General features: G+C 37.7%; 1 protein-coding gene and 1 long non-coding RNA gene across 10 annotated transcripts in view; one reads left to right on the plus strand and one right to left on the minus strand.

The window, feature by feature from the left end:
• SPIRE1 (spire type actin nucleation factor 1) overlaps positions 1 to 25,192 on the plus strand; it is a 204,532-nt gene that overhangs the window by 146,736 nt on the left and 32,604 nt on the right. For 6 of the 9 annotated variants that reach the window (XR_013381082.1, XM_077899888.1, XM_077899880.1 and 3 more), the window contains exons 7-9: positions 11,288 to 11,374; positions 12,038 to 12,167; positions 24,059 to 24,100. Coding sequence is in view for 8 of the 9 variants with exons in the window: in XM_077899888.1 (XP_077756014.1) it covers positions 11,288 to 11,374; positions 12,038 to 12,167; positions 24,059 to 24,100 (259 nt within the window). In the remaining variant the exon portion in view is untranslated. The remainder of the gene's footprint in view (positions 1 to 11,287; positions 11,375 to 12,037; positions 12,168 to 24,058; positions 24,101 to 25,192) is intronic. The other 3 variants (XM_077899881.1, XM_077899883.1, XM_077899887.1) reach the window with 1 other exon arrangement.
• LOC144315409 (uncharacterized) lies at positions 7,052 to 24,422 on the minus strand. Its single transcript, XR_013381084.1, has 5 exons — positions 24,398 to 24,422; positions 13,955 to 14,051; positions 13,423 to 13,528; positions 8,421 to 8,573; positions 7,052 to 7,547 (listed from the first exon to the last, which is right to left on the minus strand). It is a non-coding gene; the product is annotated as an uncharacterized LOC144315409 (long non-coding RNA).

Here is a 25,192-nt window from a genome sequence, read left to right on the forward strand (position 1 = left end):
TTAGTTGTTTTTGTGGAGGACACAGCACCAGAGTTCCCTGCTCTGCCATTTTCACTCACCACTTTGTTATAAGTTTCTTTTTAACTTTTTGGTTTTTAAATTTTTTATGTATGTATGTATTAGTTTATTTACTTATTTATATACTTATTTAGAAAGAAAGTGCATGTGTGTGTGTGAGCAGAGGGAGAGGGAGAAAGAATCCCAATTCAGGGTTCAGTCTCACAACTGTGAGATCATGACCTGAGCTGAAATCAAGAGTCAGACAACTGAGCCACCCAGGACCCCCTAACTTATTTTATTTTATTTTAAAGATAGACATGCTCATTATAGAAAAATTAGAAAATACGGATAACAGGGGAAAAAATCACAAAATTCCTCCACTCTAAGACCACTTCTACAATTTTTTAGTAATTTGCTTCCAAGAATTTTCTGTGAAATTGTGTAATTTATAAATACAAAATGGGGTTAAAGTATACATATTTTATTGGAACTCTTCTCCCCCTGCTTAACAGTTTGTAGACTTTGTTTCATATCACAAAATACAATTCTTTACATCATTAAAATATTTTAATAATTTAACTTTGAATATGTAATACATTTTCATGGTGCTAAATTCAAAAGGATTTGTGGTGCAAGTACACTGAAAAGTCTTCCCTTTCCAGCCACCCATTTACCTTCTTTAGAGGCAACCAGTGTTTATCAGTGTTTTAAACATCTTTCCAGTGCATATCTCTCCTATTTGTGCAAATATGTTCACAGTGTTACCGTATTTTACCCACTGTTACATATCTTTTTTTTATCAGTTCATATTCTTGGTGATCATTATTTTATCAGCATATAAAAAGCCTTCTCATTGTTTTTTACAGTTTTTATTATATTCCATTCTACATCATTTCTTTTTTTTTTTTAAGAGGTCATCTGCTTGACTCACGTCTTTTTATTTTTTTTTATTTTTTATTTTTTATTTTTTTTTTAAAAATGAAGGTTTTAAATATTTTTTTTAATTTTTATTTATTTATGATAGTCACACAGAGAGAGAGAGAGAGAGAGGCAGAGACACAGGCAGAGGGAGAAGCAGGTTCCATGCTCTGGGAGCCCGACGTGGGATTCGATCCCCGGTCTCCAGGATCACACCCTGGGCCAAAGGCAGGCGCCAAACCGCTGCGCCACCCAGGGATCCCCGTCTTTTTATTTTTTTATTTTTTTTCCATTCTACATCATTTCTAATGACTCAAAGTAGCCTATTGAGTAGACAAACCAAAATTTATTTAATTGATTTCCTGTGTTGGGATTTACAGTTTTTTTTTTACTGAGATGTAATGGAATTATAACATTATATTAGTTCCAGATGTGCGTCATAATGATTTGATATCTGCAAATATTGCAAAATGATCACAATATGTCTAGTTAAGATACATCACCATATGTAGCTACAGTTCTTTTTTTCTTATGATGACAACTTTTCAGATTTACTCAGCACCTTTGAAATATACAATATGGTATTATTAACTATAGTCACTTTGCTCTACACTATGTCTAATTATTTTTGTAACCAGAAGTTTGTAACTTTTGACTTCCTTTATCCATTTTGCCCATCCTCCATCTCTGGCAACTACCTACCAGTCCATTCTCTCTATCTATGAGATTGGGGGTTGTAGTGGGTTTTGTTTTGTTTTGTTTTGTTTTGTTTTTTAAAAATCCATATAAGTGAGATCATGTACTATTTATCTTTCTCTTATTTCACTTAGCATAATTCCCTGAAGGTCCATCCGTGTTGTTCTTAATAGCTCATTACTATTCCCTTGTGTGTGTGTGCTCATATGAGCACACCACATTTTCTTTATCCATTCATCTGTCAGTGGACATTTAGGCTGTTTCTATGTCTTGGCTATTGTAAACAAAGCTGCAGTGATACCCTTTCAAGTTAGTGTTTTCATTACCTTCAAATGAGTATCCAGAAATGGAATTGCTAAATTGTATATTTCTCTTTTTAATATTTTTCAGGAACCCTACCATACTGTTTTTCATACTGTCTGCACCAATTTATATTCCCACCAACAGTACACAAGTGTTCCTTTTTCTCCACGTTCTTGACAACAGTTGTCTCGACTTTTTGATAATAGCCATTCTAAAAAAATATGAAGTAGTATGTAGATTTGCCATTTTTAGTATTATATAAAAAGTTGTATTAATTTCCTTAGTGTAAATTCTAGTCATGGAATTATTGGATCAGTGAATATACATGTCTTTAAGGCCTTTGGTAGATATGATCAATTTGCTAAAACCCTTGTTACCCACCTTGTGGTGTGAAAAATTGGATATATATTTGAAGTCCTAAATGATAAAAGTGTAGCTTCCCATGTTTCTGAAGAAAACTGTCTTACCCTTTTTTTAAAGTGTGTTTGTTGGTGGTGCAGGGAATATGTGGCAGGCCACGTGTTTTATGAAACTCTATTAATGTTATGTAACTATTAATCAGTAAATGACATAAATTGGATTTCTACTGCTTTAAATATTAATATACAAACATAATTGGTTTATAAGAATGTTTTTGCAAGAATGCCTGGGTGGCTCACTTGGTTAAGCATCCAGCTCTTGATTTTGGCTGAGGTCATGATCTCAGGGTCATGGGATCGAGCCCTGTGTCAGGCTCCATGCTCAGTGTGGAGCCTCTCTCTCTGCCTTTTTCCCCAGGCACATAACATTCTTTCTGTCTCTCTAAAATAAATAAATAAAATCTTTTTTTTTTCTTTTAAAGAATGTTTCCCATTTCCAAAACTGTAATAGGTAGCAACAAAAGTAATTTTTAGTATGATTTAATATCTTAAACTATACATTTTTATGTTCTTTTCATGGATACTAAAAATAATTTTTAGGTTTAAAGATTTGGGATAAAGGTTGAGTAACAAAAATGTGACTTGACTGTAAATATAAGGAATGATTTTTGTTCCTATTGACCAGACCTCTCAAGTCTAATGAAATAAGTTTCTTGGTTGTATTTTATATGAATTTGAGAATGTTGCATGTGGTTCTTTTTGACATCCTCCTAGTGTATTATGAATGTAATCAGGTTTTTCCAAGCTTCAACTTGGGATATAGCAGCAAACTCAGGTGGTTTAATGTATGAGGCAGGTAAATGTAAATGAGTGACCTGGGCCAGATTCAAAGCTAGCAAAACTTATCTGTGGTGATCAAAGTCAGAATGGTATTTATGACAGGTGGGAGTGGGGTAGCCACTAGGAGGACACTAGTGTTCCGTATCTTGAGCTGGACAGTGGTTCAAATAAGGTTATGCTTATTTTTACATAATTAAGATTTATGCACTTTACCATATGTATGTTATACTTGAGCAAGCACGTTTGCCCCCCAAATTGACAGCTACTCGCTAAAAGAAACATTTTAACATTTCAAGTAAATAAAAGGATTCTTGCCATTAAGCATAGAAACATTGAATCCTCCAGTGGCTTTTTTCAGGAGACAGAGTCTATCTATAAATATCATGAAATCTTGTTCTTCACAGCCACTATAATCCAAAAACTTATCTAGCTTTTTGTCAAAGGAAACCATCATCCAAAGATGAAACGGCTTGGTTAAAACTTGAATCTTCTTTTACACACATGAAAAAGAGTAGCCTGATAATGCATGCATAACTGTTGAACTCAGTAAGTATGAAGAATCTGAGAGGATTACAGAGAACCAAAAGTTCATTGATTATTTAAGTTTATACAGATACTGATTTTTAAAAGTGAGACAACCAGTTTTCTATAAAATTTTAAGGAGGAGAAAAAGGATTTTTACTTAGTTTCCTAAGAAGCTCAGAGCACAGAGGAACACTGCTGAATAAGGTAAAGCCCAAATGAGGTGAAGACTAGAGTATGTTTTCCATTTCAGTACTGTAACTACTGAAACATGGAAAGAGGAGAGGCTAAATATTAGACCCAGACTAGGTCATCAATCTCATGCCTGTGAGCAAGGGAACTTCACAGTGATAAGAGGAGAAGAGGCCCAGAATTGAAAATGATGATCATGCCCTTGTCCAGCATATATGAGCTACATAAATAACCTGCAAGAATCAGAAAAGAAGGACTTGGGGGACCTTATTGCAGATACTGAGAACTCATGGTTCAAGAGATGAATCTAGCCCACAAATGCGGTTTTGGGTTTTTGTTTTTCTTTTTTTTCAAGATTTATTTATTTTAGAGTGCAAGCGAGCAAAGGGAGGGGCAGAGGGGGAGAGAATCCTGAAGTAGACTCCTTGCTGACCATGGAACCTCACGCTGGGCTTGATCCCAGGACCCTGAGATCATAACCTGAGCCAAAACAAGAGTCAGCCACTCAATCAACTGAACTGCCCATGCCACCCCATACACACAAATGTATTTTGTTTTGTTCACAGAATTAAAGAATAGAAAATTATACATAAAATATGAATTTGTGAGTTATCTTTAAAAACAGTACATTGAACTTCTATTCCTTGTGACATGAATTTGTTGGTGCTAAATGGAGGCTGGCTGGATTAGAGGAAGCATGTATGTTCCAGCTTGCTGTATATTTGGATTCCAATGTGAACTCCAGCAATATATAAAATGGATATTATATTGTAATATGGCTGAATTGATATTTGAAATGTAAAAGTGGCTTTAACACAAGAGAAATCTGAATATAATTCAAGACATTAATAGAATAAAGGAGAAAATTTCGTCTTAAAAGATAACAGGAAAAAGCATTTGATAAAATTTAAAACCAGAAGGAATGACTTCCCAAACACCTGAATGAGTTGCTCAGCAAATCTTCACCCTAAAAAGCTACGATAAAAGTGGTAAAGTTTCAAAACAAAGGGTGTATAACACATTGAAAAGCCTCTATTCAGGAAAATATTCTGAATCTCAGAACAGGGGAGTCTGGCATTTTAGGCAGTGCTACCTCATTTGATGCCAGCTCCAATTGTAGAAGTTCTTCCCAGCTGACCAGGATAGAACGTGGCTTTATTCGGAACAGTAGGTGTTAAAGTCCACACCCAGTCATTATCAAAAGCAGTAGAGAGCTTGGTGACAATCAGGGGGAGCTAAGGAGGCTAAATGTGGCTTCAGTAGTGGCGGAGGCCAAGCAGAAATTGAACAGAATAACCCAGGAAACAAGAGCCAAAATTGGCCAGGATCCCACTTACTCCTGGGAGTCCCAAAGGTTATGCTCATGGTGGGCCCACTTGGGAGAGACTGGAGAGGTGAGCTGTTTGTCCCTGGCCAAATAGAGAGGTCTTGTGAATCCAGAAAGTAAAAACTGGACAGACATTTAACTCTCATGACTGAGGGAGGGAGCCTTACTAGCTCACTGTGTTCATGTACTGCTTCTGGCCTATCATTGGCTGATCACTAAGTACTTTGCTGACCCAGGATCAACTCTGAGGAAGCTGAGCTTAAAAATAAAAAGAATTTTAAAAAGAAAAATATATATATACTGAACAGAGACTTTAGAACCTACATGTGGCAGGGAAAATAGATTTAACAGAATTAGTGTAAAGAAGCCATTTAACAAATAAACAATATTTATCCCCTCTGAGGACAGATCAAAATCCAGAGTTCTTACAATATATTTTCTTAAATGTCCAGTTGACAGCAGAACATTATAGACAGAAAAACAAACAAACAAAACAGAAAACTGTGGCCTGTGGCTCATAGTAGTACAGGAAGAGTTATGGAATGTATACTCCAAGGATGGGGTGTGGGGGGTAAGGAGCCTCCAGTTGTCCAAGTCCAGCCAGTCGTCACATCCTCTCAATGACCTGTTCCAACCATAAACCAATAAAACTTCAGAAAGGTAACATAGGAGAAAATCTTTATGACCTTGAGGTAGGCAGAGATTTCTTTAAATAGGACAGGTGTGTACATTGTGCTTAAGAGCAGTGACTCTGGAAATAGGGTAACTATGTTTGAATCTCAGTTCTGCCATCAACTCAGTTGCATTTTGGGCATATATATATATATATATATATGTATATATCATGTATATGTATATATATATACACACACACACATACATATAGCAAGATACTGGTTTTGAAAAGTGAGACAACCAGTTTTCTATAAAATTTTAAGAAGCAGTAGAAAACAGATTTTTACTTAGTTTTCTAAGAAGCTTAGAGCACAGAAAAACACTGTGCTGAATAACCTGGGTATAAAATAAAGTCCAATAAGATGGAGACTGGATACAGTGTGCTTTCCACCTCAGTACTGTAACTAAACATGAAGGAGGAGAGGCTAAATATTTAGGCAAACAGACTAGGTCAACACCTCAAGGAAATGAAATCAGGATCTCCAAGAGATCCTGCACGCCCATGTGTATTACAGCATTATTCACAATAGCCACGTTATGGAAGCAGCTTAAACGTCATCAGATGAGTGGATAAAGAAAATGCATATACATCTACAGCAATAGTATTTAGTCATAAAACAGAAGGAAATCCTGCCATTCGCAATAACATAGAAGAACCTGGAGGACTTCATGCTAGGTGAAGTAAGCTGAGCCTACCAAGACAGATAGTATATGATCTCGCTTATGTGTGGAATTATAAGAAGTCAAACTCATGGAAGCTGAGAGCAGGGCAGTAGGTTGACAAGGGTTCAGGGATAGGGGAAGTAGATATTGCTTAAGTGTCGGTCAAAGGTCACATGTTTCAGGTAGAAAACGAACGAGTTCTGGGGACTCAGCATGGTGACTATAGTTAATAATGCTGTAGTATGTCCTTGAAGTATGCTAAGAGCATACAGCTTAAATGTTCTCTTCACAAACCAGTAACCGTGTGAGGTGATGGATATGTTAATTAGCTTGGTTGTGGTAAACATTTCACAGTGCCTGTACACATATCAGATAATCATGCTGTATACTTTAAATATGCATAATTTTTCTTTGTCAATTCAGCCTCAGTAAGGCTGAAGGAGGGGGAAAAGGAAATCTGATTGGGCCCAATATTAATCCATGAATGATAACTTTGTACATTTTTAGTTGTGATCTTTTTTGTTTTTAATTTTTATTTATTTATGATAGTCACACACAGAGAGAGAGAGGGGCAGAGACACAGGCAGAGGGAGAAGCAGGCTCCATGCACCTGGAGCCAATGTGGGATTCGATCCCGGGTCTCTAGGATCGCGCCCTGGGCCAAAGGCAGGCGCCAAACCGCTGCACCACCCAGGAATCCCTTTAGTTGTGATCTTATGTCATCATTAGTGGTTCTGCTTTGCTTAAGACAAAAGTAGAAAAAACGTTTTTCAAGGCTCAAGTTATTTAAGCTTTTTGTTTGTTGAAAATTCCATGAGCTTCAGAACGATAGGTAATTTTATAAATATGTTCTTTATGATAATTTTCAGTGATGCATCTAGTCTATTTAGGTATAAATAATACATTTTTGAACTTGGAGGTTGTGGGTAGTAAGTGAAGACAAATGGATAGATGTTTCTGCTTCATGGTAGCCACTCTTGTTTTCCTTTTCATGTCCTCTGGCCAAATCCATGCAGTTCACTTAAGTGTGTACTGAGCTCCTGTGCAAGGGACTGGGCAGATGGGAGTGCCAGTGTGAGCAAGTTCATGTGGAAAGTTTTCAGTCTAAACAGCTAAAATTTTGGTTAGTTCCTTATTTTATATAAATGTACCTGATAAATGAGAGTGGAAATTCAACTATTCATTTAAGCTTTAAAAACTGGACATTAAAATTTTTTATTCTTTTTTTGCATACAACTCATTTATTAATATTTTTTTAAAAACCAAATGCAAGTAAACTTGGCTTCTTTTTCCCACAAAAATGGGGAATACATCTCTGTAAAGAAATTTTATATTATTTGTACACAGCAGTTTGTTGCTGGGATTTATAGTTTCAGCAAAAAACAATTAATGGGGGGGGGAAGCAACTAATGGGCAACCCCTCAAAAAAAAAAAAAAACTCCCAAACAAAATAACATTAACTGATTAATACATAAAACTTTTTACAATATGGTAAGCAATAGTAACTGATCAGAAAACACCCTACTTAAAGTAATTTTTATACAGATTTCTATTATACTGCAATTCACTCCCAGCAACTCTGAGCCCATTAAGAGCACTTACATTGCGGCATTACACTTGCTAATTTCTTTAAAAACAAATGTTTTTTATAAAGAGTAAACACAAGGAGTTTTCAAACATGGTCTATCTGTACCTGAAGCACTATGCTGAAATGTTTTTAATTTAATCCTCATGTTTAAGCTACATAACTGTACTGTAATAATCCACTGGTTCTGGTACGTTTATGCTGGTGTTGGGAATTGGTGGCTTAGCCATACTGGATATTACTCAGAATATTAAGTTATAGAAGTGTAAAACATTTCAGTTTGATTTTTTCAAAATGAGTAAAATGCTTTAATTCTAACAGAAAGCTTCAAATGACTCACCTTTTAAAAATGAAGATGTAGGGGCATTTGGATGGCTCAACGGTTGAGTGTCTGCCTTTGGCTCAGGGCGTGATCCTAGTCCTGGGATCGAGTCCTGCATCGGGCTTCCCACAGGAAGCTTACTTCTCCCTCTGTCTGTGTATCTCCCTCTCTCTGTATCTCTCAGGAATAAATAAATAATTTTTTTAATTAAAAAATAAAAAGATGTAGAAACAACATCTTTTACTTAGAAGTTATTTAAGGCATTGAGGCTCAGAAATAAGATCAGATTGTATAAATGTCTTATTTACTTGTGGCTCTAGTATTTGTGTTCAGCTAGGAATCATTTATCATTGCAGCTCAGAGAGCTTGTTTCAGTATATGTTCTGTGGGCAACCTGGGTGGCTCAGCAGTTTAGTGCCGCCTTTAGCCCAGGACGTGATCCTGGAGACCCGGGATCGAGTCCTGCGTCGGGTTCCCTGCATGGAGCCTGCTTTTCCCTCTGCCTGTGTCTCTGCCTCTCTTTTTCTCTCTGTGTCTCTCATGAATAAATAAATAAAATCTTTAAAAATATATATGTGTTTATTTATAGGAGAATGATTTCACTGAGCCAGCAGCAGAATGGTATTAGCACAAAGTTACTTTTTTCCCCTCCTGGTAAGGACTTTCACTGACTCACATCCATCCTACCTCAGGGGCACTGATGCACATTTTGTAATTGGGATTCAGGATATGGTTTCTGACTAGTGTGGAAACTGAAGGTAATGTGTGCTGGTTTGGGGAACAGAATTTACAACCCTGGCCTTACTTAAACCAACTCCCTAAACTACTGTTGTGATGAAAGTAAACAGTAAAGTAAAAGCCTAGGGAAAAATCTCTAGGAGTAGAGCTGAAGGTAATAGGAAAGTCTGATTAAGTTGTTCCATAACAATAAGGAGTTGTTTTGTTTTAAAGATTTATTTATTCATGAGAGCCACAGAGAGGCAGAGACATAAGTAGAGGAGAAGCAGGCTCCTCACAGGGAGCCCGATGTGGGACTCGATCCTAGACCCCAGGATCATGCCCTGAGCTGAAGGCAGAGGCTTTAACCGCTGAGCCACTTAGGCATACCACCATAAGGAGTTTTAAAGAAATCTTTTATAGCAGGAAATCCATAGGAGGTTGTCATGTCACATTAGGCCTCCAGATCTATAGCTAGCGGACATGCCCTCCTTAAACCAAGTACTAGCAGTTCAGGCAGCTTTTACTCTTAAATCTTTCCATGGGCCATCCAGGCCTCATTCAGTGCTGGGAGGTGTGGCCCAGGGAGGAGAGAGAGTGGATGCTGTGAAGGCCGCAGCAGGCTTGCCACCCACCCTCCGCACAGATGGAGGGGTTGCATTTGGGGAGCAGATTGGCCTTGGGAGCAGTATTTCAGGTCCCTTTTTAAAAATATGTATTTAACATTATATCTCAGAGGACACAAAATAGCAACACGGACAAAAAAAAAATAAAAACTCATACAGTTGCAGTGAGGAATAACGAACCAATTAATGACTTGTGAACAATTAAAATACTATTTAAGGTTGGTGATTACACAAGAAAACAGTTCATGCCCTGAAATCTTATAGTCTTACAAAAATACTTGAGGGGCACCTGGGTGACTGAGTCAGTTAAGTATCTGCCTTTGGTTCAAGTGATGATCCCAGGGTCTTAGGATCAAGCCCTGTATGGGACTTCTCACTCAGTGGGGATTCTACTTCTCCCTCTCCCTCTGCCCCTTATCCCCCTTGTACACTCTCATTTTCTCTCTTAAATAAAGAAATACATCCTTATAAAAAATACTTAAAAAGTTTTACCAAATTTAAAGTAATTCCAAAATTTAAGTGACATTTCCAATGACAAGTTGTGAAGCATAAGGAAACATATCTAACCTATCAAAATAAAAAGATCAGCGGTTGATGTGAGAGGAATAAGTAAATTATCTTTTTTTCTCTCCAACAAAATCGGTATTATAAAGCTATTAGAATATGATGGGGTAATCGAAGACTAGGTCTCCAAGGTAGGGAGGAGAAAGATTTTTCAGACAGTGCATTAATAAAAATAGTATACCAATTTCCTGGATTTTGAGAAGTATTAGGTAATTTGTCATTAAGTTTATAATTTGTTAACATTTCTTTTTTATCCATCCTTTGTGAGGAACATGACAGAAAATGCCTAACAGGTTCTATTTTCTTCATATTAAAATTGGGAAATAAATGTGACAAAATGTGCCTTCTGGGGTGGTTAGAGTAGGTTTAGAATGTTATTTTTGGTGGGTTTGGGGGGGTTTCTTAAATTGCTTTTAAAAATTTCTTTTTTAACACATTGCTATAAAAAGAGAGTACATTAGAGCAGGGGTCAGAGTCAGATGAGGGCTCTACCAAAACTCTTGTACTCACTAATTGTATGAATATAGCAGACACCCTCCTTGACATGAGCCTGAGTTTTATCTACAGAATGTGACTCATGACACCAGTCCTTTCTATTACTTAGGTTTTGTACAAGGATGAAAATAAGAAGTAAAAGGCTTTGTAAATTATAATGTAATTAATAAGCATAGTATTATTTATTCCATTCACATTCATAATTTTAGAAACTTTTTGTAGAAAGAGGTGAATGAAATACATAATTTCCCTAAATGGTAGAACTTAATGATTGATTTTATGAACTTCTGTTTTTCTCCAATTCTACATAGCTGTTTGTGCTCTGAATCACTCAACTATTTACTCTCCATTTTATTAATTCGAAACACATCTTTGATAGAACCAGGACACACTTTCAGTAATTTTGAAGTAATAGCTGTACCCAGAAACTTGTAATGATTTTCCTGTAGTCACATGAATCTTGTACTTTTTGTCTCTCTTCAGGTCAATGGTGATATTCCCCCTCGGTTAAAAAAAAGTGCTCACGAAATCATCCTGGACTTCATCAGATCAAGACCCCCTTTAAAGCCGGTATGTGATCTGATTTACACCAGATAAATGTTCCCCTTGGTTGGAGGTCACGTAACAAGGTACTCTCCTCTAAGACATGGTCTCTGGAACTCAGCTCTCGAAGTAGTTTTTACACCAAGCTTTTATTCTCAGAATGATGAAGCCTAACTCTAAGTTGTATTCTTTAGTCACAGAAGAATACTTAAAATTATTCAATACAAGACTGTCTTAGGATGTTTTAACTCCAAACAACCTGAGTTATGCAGTTTACTTAGTAGCCACATGTCTCTGAGCAAATTAATCAGCCTCCCTGAGCCTTTATTTCTTCAATTGTAGAAAGATTACTTAATAATCTAAAAGTTTTGTGATACTTGTTCAAAAATGTTTTTAAAAAAATAATAATAGATAAGGTATAGCTTACATTTCAATTGATAATCTACCATGGTAGCATATTGTGAACATAATTTTAATGCTAGCAAAACTGACTCCTTAAAATTGAGCACATATGACTAAATTACTATGAAATCCAATAATCTCCCTATTGCTTAAAATAGTCATTTATCAAATGGTGTTACAATCAGTGAAATACAATTTCATAATACTTTACCATAGAAATGGACTTCAGTAAGAATTATTTAAGGACAACTATTCAAGTCTATAGCCATTCCTTATTTCCCCCCCAAGGTTGCAGCCAGAAAACTGAAACCCACTCCACCACGACCACGGAGCCTCCATGAAAGAATATTAGAAGAAATCAAAGCAGAAAGAAAGCTACGGCCTGTCTCACCAGAGGAGATTAGACGCAGCAGATTAGGTGAGTCAGCTGCTTACTGCACTGCTGGTCCAGCCTCAGCCACTTGAAGCAGTGTCTCTATACAACCAGCCCAGAGAAAAAGTAAAAGCAGTGTTTGTTCCTTTCTGTCTCTCTCTTTCTCTCCCACATACACGCACACTCTTACTTGAAGTTTATGCATGAAATTCACAGAATAGGAAGTCCTTTGCCCATACGATACTGAACCACATGAGAGTGTCATGGCTTAGAAGGAATTGCTCTGTCATTCTCTAGACTGTGGTTTTAGGAGAGTCCCTTTACCTCTCTGAGTGTTGGTTTCTTTATTGGCAGAAGGAGAAAAATTCCTCTACATTTTAATTATGGCTTTTATATAAGAATTAAGTAAGATTGTGGTCAAAATACTTCATAAATTATATTACATATACAAAGCTCTTATGTTTTAGAAATATGATACATAATTTTACTTCACGTTTCTGTTGTCTTAATTATGGATTTAAAGATACAGTATTATATGATGAAAGCATTGATTGTTATCTGATATCACTTATTCCCAAGCTTCCTTTATATTTATTTAATGTTATGTGTACTATAAACACACATTGATTTTGATTTATAGCAAGACCGTATTTTAAAATGTTTGTAACATTTTTGTTTATACAACTTTCCTCTTATTTGTAAGATTAAAGATGCCCAAAGAATTCAGTGAAACTTCCTGTAGGAAAATAGACAGTAGTGGCATCTGAACAGGAAAAGAACCACACTCTCCTAGTCTTCTCCTCTAATCTCTTTTCCTGCCTCTGTTAGACCCTGCGTGGTCTTTCAGATTTCTATCCTGGGTTCACTGTGTCTCTCTGAACAACCACACCGATCTCTGTGATTTTTGTTCTGGCTACTTCAGCCCTCATCTGTGCACCTGTCTCTCTGAGCTCACACCCATTCCCCCAGCTGTCTGCTAGCTAGGGCCTACAGCAGGACAGGGGAAGCCATTTGTTTTCTCCCAAACCATCTTCTCCTGTTTCCTCATCTCAGTGTGCTCAAGGCAGAACTTCACCATCATCTCAGATTCCCACCTAACAGCTAAGCCCTGTTGATATTTCTTATTCTGGATCTTTCTAGTTTTCCCCATTTTTAGCCCAACACCATCCTAACCCAGCCTGACATCTTCTCTTATCTAGCTTATCACATCAGCTTTGACTGCTGTCTCTGCTTCTAGCCTCAAAATCTTGAGTCATGTCATGTTGATATCCTTTTGTTAGACTCTTGACCCTTCTTTTACCTTGTGACCTCCGTGCCAGCAGGACCCACATCTGTCTTGTTCATTGTTGTAGAAGTGCACCCATAGGTGCTGAAATAATTGAATGTACCTTCCAGTTACAAAGCTACTGAGAGAGAGAAAGTTGAGTCAGTGCTGGACAGGGGTCCAATTTTTATGGCAGCAAGTGTTGTCTTTTAAAAATGTTGAGGGACACCTGGATGACTCAGCAGTTGGGAGTCTGCCTTTGGCTCAGGGTGTGATCCCAGAGTTCTGGGACCGGGTCCCACATTGGGCTCCCTGCGAGGAGCCTGCTTCTCCCTCTGCCTATGTCTCTGCCTTCTCTCTGGGGTCTCATGGATAAATAAATCAAGTCTTTTTTAAAAAAATAAAAATGTTGAAAGCATGCTAAGTGACAAATCCATGTGAGCATTTATATAATAATGAACTAAAACATCCAAGCCATGTGCACCAAGGGTTCTTATTCTGAGAGTCCTTGAACAAGCCTGACGAGAGTCTGAGAGTCCCCGAAATATAAAAAAAAAAATGTGCTTACTTCATAAAATGTATGAATGTGCATTTTTCTGGAGAGAGGATCCATATTTTTCCTTAGTTTCCAAAAACAGTACACAGCCTCAAAAGAGTAAGAACCACTGTGGAAAAATAAGGAAATGGTATTATGGGAAGCTAGCTTAAGACTGGATTTCTTTTAAATTAGCATACCTTGAGAAGAAACAGTGGGGATAATAGAAAAGATTTCAATAAAACCATGAGGCAAAACAAATCTATTACCATGAGAAAAGCAAGCTTCATGATTTACAGGAGCACAGAGTAATTAGGCTAAGGGATTGTCAACCTCAGTGGAAGTACCAAAAAGACTAGAGAAAGGAGCAATATAGGCATAATGTGCTTGTACGACATGGATGGTATTTGACATATAGTTCCTTCACTTTTCTAATAGTTTTTTTTTAACCTTTACTTTCTATTAAACAACCATGCCATCTCCTGGGATATAGAGATGAACAAGGCATAATGCCTGCCCACGAATGCTTACAAAAGAATGACTCTGGAGTGTCATGCATGTTCATACTACAAGACCATTAACAGCAAGTCACAAGACATTGGCGAGGTCATTTGAGGGAGAGACTAGCAGTCCCTGTGAGTGTTGGGGCCACTTTGATTGCTTGGAAGGATCGTTGCAAGCCTTTGTCACATATATGTTCTTCTCTTTCATTTTAAACAAGTTAGATGTTAAATAACAGGAAACCTACTTTAGAACAATTAAATATCAAGGGCCCCTCAGTGGCTCAGTCAGTTAAGGAACCAACTCTTGGTTTCAGCTCAGGTCTTTTTTTTTTTTAATTTTTATTTATTTATGATAGTCACAGAGAGAGAGAGAGAGAGGCGCAGAGACACAGGCAGAGGGAGAAGCAGGCTCCATGCACCGGGAGCCCGATGTGGGATTCGATCCCGGGTCTCCAGGATCGCGCCCTGGGCCAAAGGCAGGCACTAAACCGCTGCGCCACCCAGGGATCCCCCACAAGGAATTTTTAATAGACCACAACAAATGTCAATAGAAGCCCTCATCAAAACATTTAGTTCAATAACTAATGCTGATTCAGGGGCTCAGTTTTTTTTTTTTTTTTTTTTATTGGTGTTCAATTTACCAACATACAGAATAACCCCCAGTGCCCGTCACCCATTCACTCCCACCCCCCGCCCTCCTCCCCTTCTACCACCCCTAGTTCGTTTCCCAGAGTTAGGAGTCTTTACATTCTGTCTCCCTTTCTGATATTTCCCACACATTTCTTCTCCCTTCCCTTATATTCCCTTTCACTATTATTTATATTCCCCACATGAATGAGAACATACAATGTTTGTCCTTCGACTGACTTACTTCACTCAGCATAATACCCTCCAGTTCCATCCACGTTGAAGCAAATGGTGGGTATTTGTCATTTCTAATGGCTGAGGAATATTCCATTGTATACATAAACCACGTCTTTATCCATTCATCTTTCGATGGACACCGAGGCTCCTTCCACAGTTTGGCTATTGTGGACATTGCTGCTATAAACATCGGGGTGCAGGTGTCCTGGCGTTTCATTGCATCTGTATCTTTGGGGTAAATCCCCAGCAGTACATTGCTGGGTCGTAGGGCAGGTCTATTTTTAACTCTTTGAGGAACCTCCACACAGTTTTCCAGAGTGGCTGCACCAGTTCACATTCCCACCAACAGTGCAGGAGGGTTCCCTTTTCTCCGCATCCTCTCCAACATTTGTTGTTTCCTGCCTTGTTAATGTTCCCCATTCTCACTGGTGTGAGGTGGTATCTCATTGTGGTTTTGATTTGTATTTCCCTGATGGCAAGTGATGCAGAGCATTTTCTCATGTGCATGTTGGCCATGTCTATGTCTTCCTCTGTGAGATTTCTCTTCATGTCTTTTGCCCATTTCATGATTGGATTGTTTGTTTCTTTGGTGTTGAGTTTAATAAGTTCTTTATAGATCTTAGAAACTAGCCCTGTATCTGATACGTCATTTGCAAATATCTTCTCCCATTCTGTAGGTTGTCTTTTAGTTTTGTTGACTGTATCCTTTGCTGTGCAAAAGCTTCTTATCTTGATGAAGTCCCAATAGTTCATTTTTGCTTTTGTTTCTTTTGCCTTCGTGGATGTATCTTGCAAGAAGTTACTGTGGCCGAGTTCAAAAAGGGTGTTGCCTGTGTTCTTCTCTAGGATTTTGATGGAATCTTGTCTCACATTTAGATCTTTCATCCGTTTTGAGTTTATCTTTGTGTCTGGTGCAAGACAGTGGACTAGTTTCATTCTTCTGCATGTGGATGTCCAATTTTCCCAGCACCATTTATTGAAGAGACTGTCTTTCTTCCAATGGATAGTCCTTCCTCCTTTATCGAATATTAGTTGACCATAAAGTTCAGGGTCCACTTCTGGGTTCTCTATTCTGTTCCATTGATCTATGTGTCTGTTTTTGTGCCAGTACCATACTGCAGCTCAGGTCTTGATCTCATGGCCTCTGTGATTGATCCCCATCTCAGGCTCCAAATTCAGCATTAGAGTCTACTTGGATATTCTCTCCCTCTGCACCTTACCCCACTTGCATGCTAGTATGCACATTCTCTCTTTCTCATTCATACTCAAGTAAATAAATCTTTAAAAAAATAATACCAATTTTATGTTTTGAGCATATCTTACTATTTTTTATTTTAACCTTATGAATTGGTGATTCACAACAATCATGATCGAGCTGTTACAGAAAGTGAGAGTCTTCTACAATTCTGCATTCAAACTGATCTTGTATCTTATTGGAAAGTTAGGTATTTGGGCTTGTTATTTCTGCAGATCTACATTGGTTCTTACTATACAATTTTGCTTTGGGGAGTTTGATTAGGATGAGGTTGGCAGAATGCACTTAGGACAAGTTTCCCTAAATATTTTTATAACCTTTCCCCTCCATGTAATTGTGAGTAGAATCCCACTATAGAAACTGGGGACATGTGTAAATTTTAAAGAAATGTTACCCATAATTTCAAAAGCCAGAGGCATCTACTGTAAATCTACTTGTGCAGTATGGAGATAAGAACTATACTCTGTTTAAAAAGAAAAAAAAGGGATCCCTGGGTGGCGCAGCGGTTTAGCGCCTGCCTTTGGCCCAGGGCGCAACCCTGGAGACCCGGGATCGAATCCCACATCGGGCTCTCGGTGCATGGAGCCTGCTTCTCCCTCTGCCTATGTCTCTGCCTCTCTCTCTCTGTGTGTGTGTGTGTGACTATCATAAATAAATAAAAATTTAAAAAAAAATAAATAAAAAATAAAAAAAAAGAACTATACTCTGTTCTCTTCACTTAACATTGTATGTCATGTGAACATCTTCCCATGTCATTAAATAGGACTCATAAGGCGCTTGTATCCTGATAATATGGCTAAATTGTGTTTTATTTCCCTATTTTTTGACAGAATGTCTTTTTTTTTTTTTTTTACTGTCAAGCCTGAAAATACTATTCTTGAGCACCAGTCTTTGTTCATGTCCCATCATTTTCTGTTTCCTAACATCTCATACTGAATTGAGACTTTTGGTTTTAAATATAAATTGTGCCTTTAAAAGGCATCTTTTCTGTAAATTTCTTAATTGCTATTATGCTTGATTTCTCTCCTTTTTGTAATACGTAGAGCTTGGAAAAGATCCAAACCTCATCTTCCAAGAAATAATAGCAGCCCTCTGTAATGCAATAGTCTTATTTCAAAAGATAGATTATTCACATATCGGGGAAAAACAGAATGAGAAGATATTAGAGAAGGGTGGTAAATGCTTTGAGAATATGTTGGATCTTATTTACTGTGTATAAATAGGAAAATCTAGATTCGATGGTATTTGAATTCAGAAATGCAGGGGTTTTTTTATGAGTCACAGATATTTATTTGAAAACCTCATACTAATGAATGTATAAATACTATAATCAGATTATGGACCACAGAAACCGGATATTTGCTTCTATTAAGGAATATTATAATATTGTAATATTCCTTAATAGAAATCTTTAAAATAACTATAATTAATAAATGTTTAGATTTTCTTGAGAAAAGCAGTAAAATTAAATTTATAGCACTTTTGTAGTCAGCGTTTTTTGAGGTAGAACATTTATTTCTTCAATAAATATCACCTAAATTATGAAATCCTTTTCTGTTTGAAATACATAATTTCTGCATCCAAAATATCTTGATTATTGAACTACAAGTTTCTGCTATGAATTTTTTTTATTAACATATAGTGTATTATTAGTTTCAAAGGTAGAGTTCGGTGATTCATCAGTCTTATGTAACAACCAGTGCTCATTATATCATGTCCCCTCTTTAATGCTCATTCCCCAGTTACCCCACCCCCTCCCCCCAACAACCCCCAATTTGTTTCCTATGATTAAGAGTCTCTTATGGAGACACCTGGGTGGCTCAGCTGGTTAAGCACCTGCCTTCAGCTCAGGTTATGATCCCAAGGTCCTGGGATCAAGCCCCAGTTTGGGCTCCCTGTTCCACAGGGGGCCTGCTTCTCCCGCTCCTTCTGCCACTGCCTCTGCTTGTGTGCATGCATACTTGTGCGTGTGCGCTCGCTCGCTCTCTCTCTCTCTCTCTGTGTCGGATGAATAAAACCTTAAAAAAAAAAAGAGTCTCTTATGGTTTGTCTCCCCCTGGTTTTGTCTTGTTCTATTTTTTCTTCTCTTCCCGTGATCCTCTGTTTTGTTTCTTAGATTCCACATATGAGTGAGATCATATGATTGACTTATTTCACTCAGCAAATACCCTCTAGCTCTATCCACATCATTGCAAATGACAAGATTTGGGGTTTTTTTGATGGCTGAGTAGTATTCCTGTGTGTGTGTGTGTGTGTGTGTGTGTGTATATATATATATATACGTGTGTGTGTGTACACCACATCTTCTTTATCCATTCATCTGTTGATGGACATCTGGGCTCTTTCCATAGTTTGGTTACTGTGGACATTGCTGCCATAAACTTTGGGGTGTAGGTGCCCCCTTAGGATCACTACATTTGTCTTTGGGGTAAATACCTAGTAGTGCAATTGCTGGGTCAAAGAGTAGCTCTGTTTCAACTTTTTGAGGAACCTCCATCCTGTTTTCCAGAGTGGCTACGCCAGTTTGCATTCCCACCAACAGTGTAGGAGAATTCCCCTTTCTCCACATCCTCACCAACCTCTGTCATTTCCTGACTTAAATTTTAGCCATTCTGACCAATATGAGGTAGTATCTCATTGTGGTTTTGATTTGTACTTTTCCTGATGCCGAATGATGTTGAACATTTTCTCATGTGTCTGTTGGCCATGTGTATGTCTTTGGAGAAATGTCTGCTCATGACTTCTGCCCATTTCATGATTGGATTATTTGTTGGATATTGAGTTTGATAAGTTCTTTTTTTTTTTTTTTTTTAATTTTTTTTTTAATTTATTTATGATAGTCACACAGAATGAGAGAGAGAGAGAGAGAGAGAGGCAGAGACATAGGCAGAGGGAGAAGCAGGCTCCATGCACCAGGAGCCTGATGTGGGATTCGATCCTGGGTCTCCAGGATCGCACCCTGGGCCAAAGGCAGGCACTAAACCGCTGCGCCACCCAGGGATCCCTGATAAGTTCTTTATAGATCTTGGATACTAGCCCTTTAACCTGATGTGTCATTTGCAAATATCTTCTCCCATTCTGTCAGTTGTCTTTTGGTTATGTTGATTGTTTCTTTTGCTGTGCAAAAGCTTTTTATCTTGATGAAGTCCCAGTAGTTCATGTTTGCCTTTGTTTCCCTTGCCTTTGGAGACCTATCTAGAAAGAAGTTGCTGCAGTCGAGGCTACAGAGGTTGCTGCTTATGTTCTCCTTTAGGATTTGGATGGATTCCTGTCTCACATTTAGGTCTTTCATCTAGTTTGAGTCTGTTTTTGTGTATAGTGTAAGAAAATGGTCCAGTTTCATTATTCTACATGTGGCTGTCCAATTTTCCCAACACCATTTGTTAAAGAGACTGTCTTTTTTCTATTGGATATCATTTGCTGCCTCATCAAAGATTAGTTAATCATAGAGTTGAAAGTCCATTTATGGGTTCTCTATTCTGGTCCATTGATCTATGTGTCTGTTTTTGTGCCAGTACCAGGCTGTCTTGATGATCACAGCTTTGTAATAGAGCTCAAAGTCTGGAATTGTGATGCCTCCAGCTTTGGTTTTCTTTTTCAACCTTCATTTGGCTATTGGGGGTCTTTTCTCATTCCATACAAATTTTAGGATTTTTTGTTCCAGCTCTGTGAAGAAAGTTGACAGTATTTTGATAGGGATTGCATTGAATGTATAGATTGCTCTAGGTTGCATAGACATTTTAACAATATTTGTTCTTCTAGCCCATGAACATGGGATGTTTTTCCATTTCTTTGTGTCTTCCTCACTTTCTTGGATGAGTGTTCTATAGTTCTGAGTACAGATCCTTTGCCTCTTTGGTTAGGTTTATTCTTAGGTACTTTATGGTTTTGGTGCAATTATAAATGGGATCCTTAATTTTTCTTTCTTCTGTCTCATTATTAGTGTATAGAAATGCAACTGATTTCCGTGCATTGATTTTTATATCATACCATGTTGGCTGAATTCCTGTAAGATTCTAGCAATTTGGGGCTGGAGTCTTTGGGCTTTCTTTCTTTCTTTTTTTTAAAGATTTTATTTATTTGAGAGACACAGAGAGCGAGAGAGGCAGAGACATAGGCAAAGGGAGAAGCAGGCTCCGTGTGGGGAGCCCAGTGCAGAACTCGATTCCAGGACCCCAGGATCACACCCTGAGCCAAAAGCAGATGCTCAACCACTGAGCCACCCAGGCATCCCTGTCTTTTTAAATTTCTATCAGCAGAGTTTTATAGTTTTCTTTTTTTTTTTTTTAAGATTTTATTTATTCATGAGAGACAGAGAGAGGCAGAGACCTAGGCAGAGGGAGAAGCAGGCTCCATGCAGGGAGCCCAATGTGGGACTCGATCCCAGGACCCCAGGATCATGACCTGAGCTGAAGGCAGATGCTCAACCACTGAGCCACTCAGGCATCTCTTTTTTGGGCTTTCTACATAGAGTATCACGTCATGTGCAAAGAGTGAGAGTTTGACTTTTTATTTGCTGATTCAGATGCCTTTTACAGAAATTTAGGCGTTTTTTAAATAGGTGGGTTATTTTTATTCAAGTAGAATTAACATACAGTGCTATATTAATTTCAGGTATAATGATTCAGCAGTTTTATACATTTCTCAGTGTTCATCGGGTTAAAGGTACTCTTAATCCCCTTCCCCTATTTCACCCATTCCTACCTGTCTGTCCTCTGGTAACCATTAGAGTCTTTTTTTTTTTTTTTAATTTCTTTTCTTATTATTCTCTTTGTTTATTCATGAGAGACAGAGAGAGAGAGAGAGGCAGAGAACAGAGGCAGAGAGAGAGGCAGGCTCTCTGTGGGGAGCCTGATGCAGGACTCAATCCTGGGACTCTGGGATCACGCCCTGAGCCAAAGGGAGACATTCAACCACTGAGCCACTTAGGTGTCCCTATTTGTCTCTTTGTCCTTTGTTCATTTGTTTAGTTTCTTAAATTCCAGATATGAATGAAATCATATGGTACTTGTCTTTCTCTAACCGACATATTTCACTTAGCATCATATCATTTAGATCCATACATGTTGTTGCAAATGGCAAGATTTCATTCTTTTTTATGGCTGAACAATATTTCATTGTGTGTATGTGTGTATATATATATATACACACACATCTTCTTTATCCATTCATCAATCAATGGATGCTTGAGCTTCTTCCATTTCTTGGCAATTGTAAATAATGCTTCAATAAAATAGAGGTACATGTATCTTGTTGAATTACTGTTTTCCTTTTCTTTGGATAAATACCCAGTAATAGAATTACTGGATCATACCGTAATTCTCTTTTTTAACTTTCTGAGGAAACTTCATACAGTTTTTCACAGTAGCTGCAACAGTATACATTCCCACCACCAGTGCACAAGGGTTCCTTTTTCTCCATGTCCTCACCAACACTTGCTGTTTCTTATATTTTTGTTTTTAGCCATTCTGACAGGTGTGAGGTGATATCTCATTGTGAGTTTGATTTGTATTTCCCCAATAATGAGTAATGTTGAGCATCTTTTCACATAGCTCTTGGTCATCTGGATGTCTTCTTTGGAAAAATGTCTATTGATGTCCTCTGCCCATTTTTAATTGTATTATTTGGGGTTTTGGGCATTGAGCTATGTAAGTTCTTTATATATTTTGGATATTGACCCCCTTTTAATTGTATCATTTGTAAATATCTTCTCCCATTCAGTAGGGTTGCCTTTTAGTTTTGTTGATGGTTTCCTTCACTGTTCAAAAGCTTTTTATTTTGATGTAGTCCCATTAGTTTGTTTTTGCTTGTTTCCCTTGCCTCAGGAGACATCTAGAAAAGTGTACAAGAGGGATCCCTGGGTGGCGCAGCAGTTTAGCACCTGCCTTTGGCCCAGGGCGCGATTCTGGAGACCCGGGATCGAATCCCACATCGGCTCCCGGTGCATGGAGCCTGCTTCTCCCTCTGCCTATGTCTCTGCCTCTCTCTGTGTGTGTGTGTGACTATCATAAATAAATAAAAATTAAAAAAAAAAGAAAAGTGTACAAGAAATGTAGGGTTCTTTGAATGGTGAGTGGAGGAATTTTATATTGAAATATAGCAGTTTGAATATTTTTATTTATTTCAGTATAAAATTCCTGCTTTTCTCTGCGATAACTAAAACACAGTAAAATGTTTACTTAAAAGTTACATCTTAGGGGATCCCTGGGTGGCTCAGCGGTTTGGCACCTGCCTTTGGCCCGGGGCGTGGTCCTGGGGTCACAGGATCGAGTCCCGCATCAGGCTCCCTGCATGGAGCCTGCTTTGTATAAATTATTCCTTTAAAAACATCTGCCACAAAAAAATAAAAATAAAAACATCTGCCACAAACTTTGAGAGACACTTAACATTCTATTAAATTTAGGTGTTAGAACTCTATAGGCAGTATACCTGGAAGACATGAATGGGGGAGACATTCTCCCCATTATGCCTGTACTTCCATCCCTACTATAGATCCAAGGTCTGTCCTCTTCTGACCATAGAGTTGCCTGTCCTCCCTGAGCCTAGGTCATAGAATAGATTGACTATTAAGAGTTTTGAGCTGCAGTGAAAAAAGTTAATTCTTCACTGTCATGAATACCCAAATTAATCAAATCTTTGTAGTAAGCTTTTTTAAAAAATAGCTTTATTGAGGCATAATTTATCTACTATAAAATTCACCCATATAAAATGCAATTCAATGATTTTTAGCATGTATAATAAAAATTTTAAGACATTATTTCAACAGGAAATAAATTTATTCTTAAGAAATTCTATTTATTGAGCTTTTACTGTGTGTGAAGCAGTTTGCTATATGCAAGCACCTTATTTTGGTAGGATCATTCAATCTTCATTAACAATCTCATGAGATAAGTACCATTTTTCCCATTTTACAGATTAAATAACTGAAGCAGAGAGAGGTTAAGTAACTTTCCCAGAATCACAGTGCTACTAAGTGGCAGAGCTGAGATGCAAATTCAGACATTCTGGCTCCTGGGGCCTCTCTTCAACTGCTAGGTTACACTGCCTGCAATGGGCAGCATAGTGATGCATTGTGATGCTAATTCCTGAAAGAGACTTTATATAAAATGTTTCACCTATTTTAGTAGCATCAGATTCTCATCCTGAAATAAGTCATTTAAGAACACATTTATTCTTTAACTTAAAAAATTTGTGTCCTAAAATCATGTTATATTTAAGCCAAAATCCTATACTATGTTTCTTTAAAATGTTTTATATCTTTCATGCTTTCATTCTTAACATGTTGTTTAAAAAATTATGTTTTTTCTTTTAATGTTACTCCGTTTCAAGTCTTAGTAATATAATTGAAACTAAGACTCATAGTTTTGTTGTATTTCAGATTTTTATTCTCTGCCTTCTGCCATAAAATCTGAAATGTGCCATTATAGGTCTTCTTGAAGCTTCCTCCCTTTTTTGTCCTCCCTGTATATTCCTAACAGCTGAATTATTTTTTTATTGTTTGTTTTCTTTTTTCAGCAATGCGGCCACTTAGCATGTCTTACAGTTTTGACTTGTCAGGTAAAACAAAACAAAACAAAAAAAAAACGCTTTCACACCTGACATGGGTTTTGTGGTTTCTGTGAAATGCATTTCATTCATCTGCTTGTCCATACATGTTAAAGGAGAAAATTGAAAGGCTTCTTCTAAACTGTGGTCAGTAAGATAAAATGTTCTGCTTATTTGAAAACCATACACTTAAAAAAATTAAAACTCCACTAATAAATCTGTTGCCTATGAGAGATTATAGAAGAACCATTATGCCATCCCTGTGGTTATGAAATGTGACTGCCCATCCTTACATTCACTATCTCTTACCCACACTTCTTCTTTTAGAGTTATCCACACTCTTCTAAAGTAGTGATGTCAAAATCTAAAACAGAACTTTGCTTTAAGAGAATAGAAGAAGTTTCAAGAGACAAAGTTTTGATGTTTCTTATTCTCTAAAGCATTCTGTTATTTAAGTAATTAGACTCAGAGCTGTCAGCTATTTCAGAGGACCACCGCTCCTTAGTTGTCAGGCAAGAGCTGTGTTTGGTGTCCTGGGGCTCCCTCTGGATAGAGGCTAGTCATGAATGATTCTGAGTGCTGTTTGAGAGTATAAAAATACAGCTATGTTATAATGGCTTTGGTTGTAGAATATAGCTGACCCTAAACAACATGAGTTTGAACTGCTCAGATCCACTAATAGGAATTTTTTTTTTTTTTTAATTTAAGAGTTGACAGCAAAAGCTACAGGTCATTTATTTATAACTGTCCACCCCAGTCTTCATAGGACCAAATGGAAGGCAACTAATCTGCCCTCCAGGAACCCACAAAGGCCCAAGGAGGCCTGCTGAGATTGTCAGCAGCCTCTAGGGACCAGAGACAACAGGGTTGCAGGTTGCCCCCTGATGCTGACAGGAGGATTAGGGTCTGCACCCAGGGCTGGCGGACAGGATGCTGAGCTGAAGCAAGGAATGTGCCCAGAGAGCAGAATGGTGCTATAGGAGGAGCCGACACACCCATCACCCTTGCTCCCTAGTCCTCTGTGCAAAGGACATTTTCTCTTCCTTACGATTTTCTTAAATTTTTTTTTCTTTAAAAAAAATATTATTCTAGGGCAGCCCAGGT

Source organism: Canis aureus, chromosome 6 (assembly GCF_053574225.1).
Source record: "Canis aureus isolate CA01 chromosome 6, VMU_Caureus_v.1.0, whole genome shotgun sequence".
NCBI classification, from domain to species: Eukaryota; Metazoa; Chordata; class Mammalia; order Carnivora; family Canidae; genus Canis; species Canis aureus.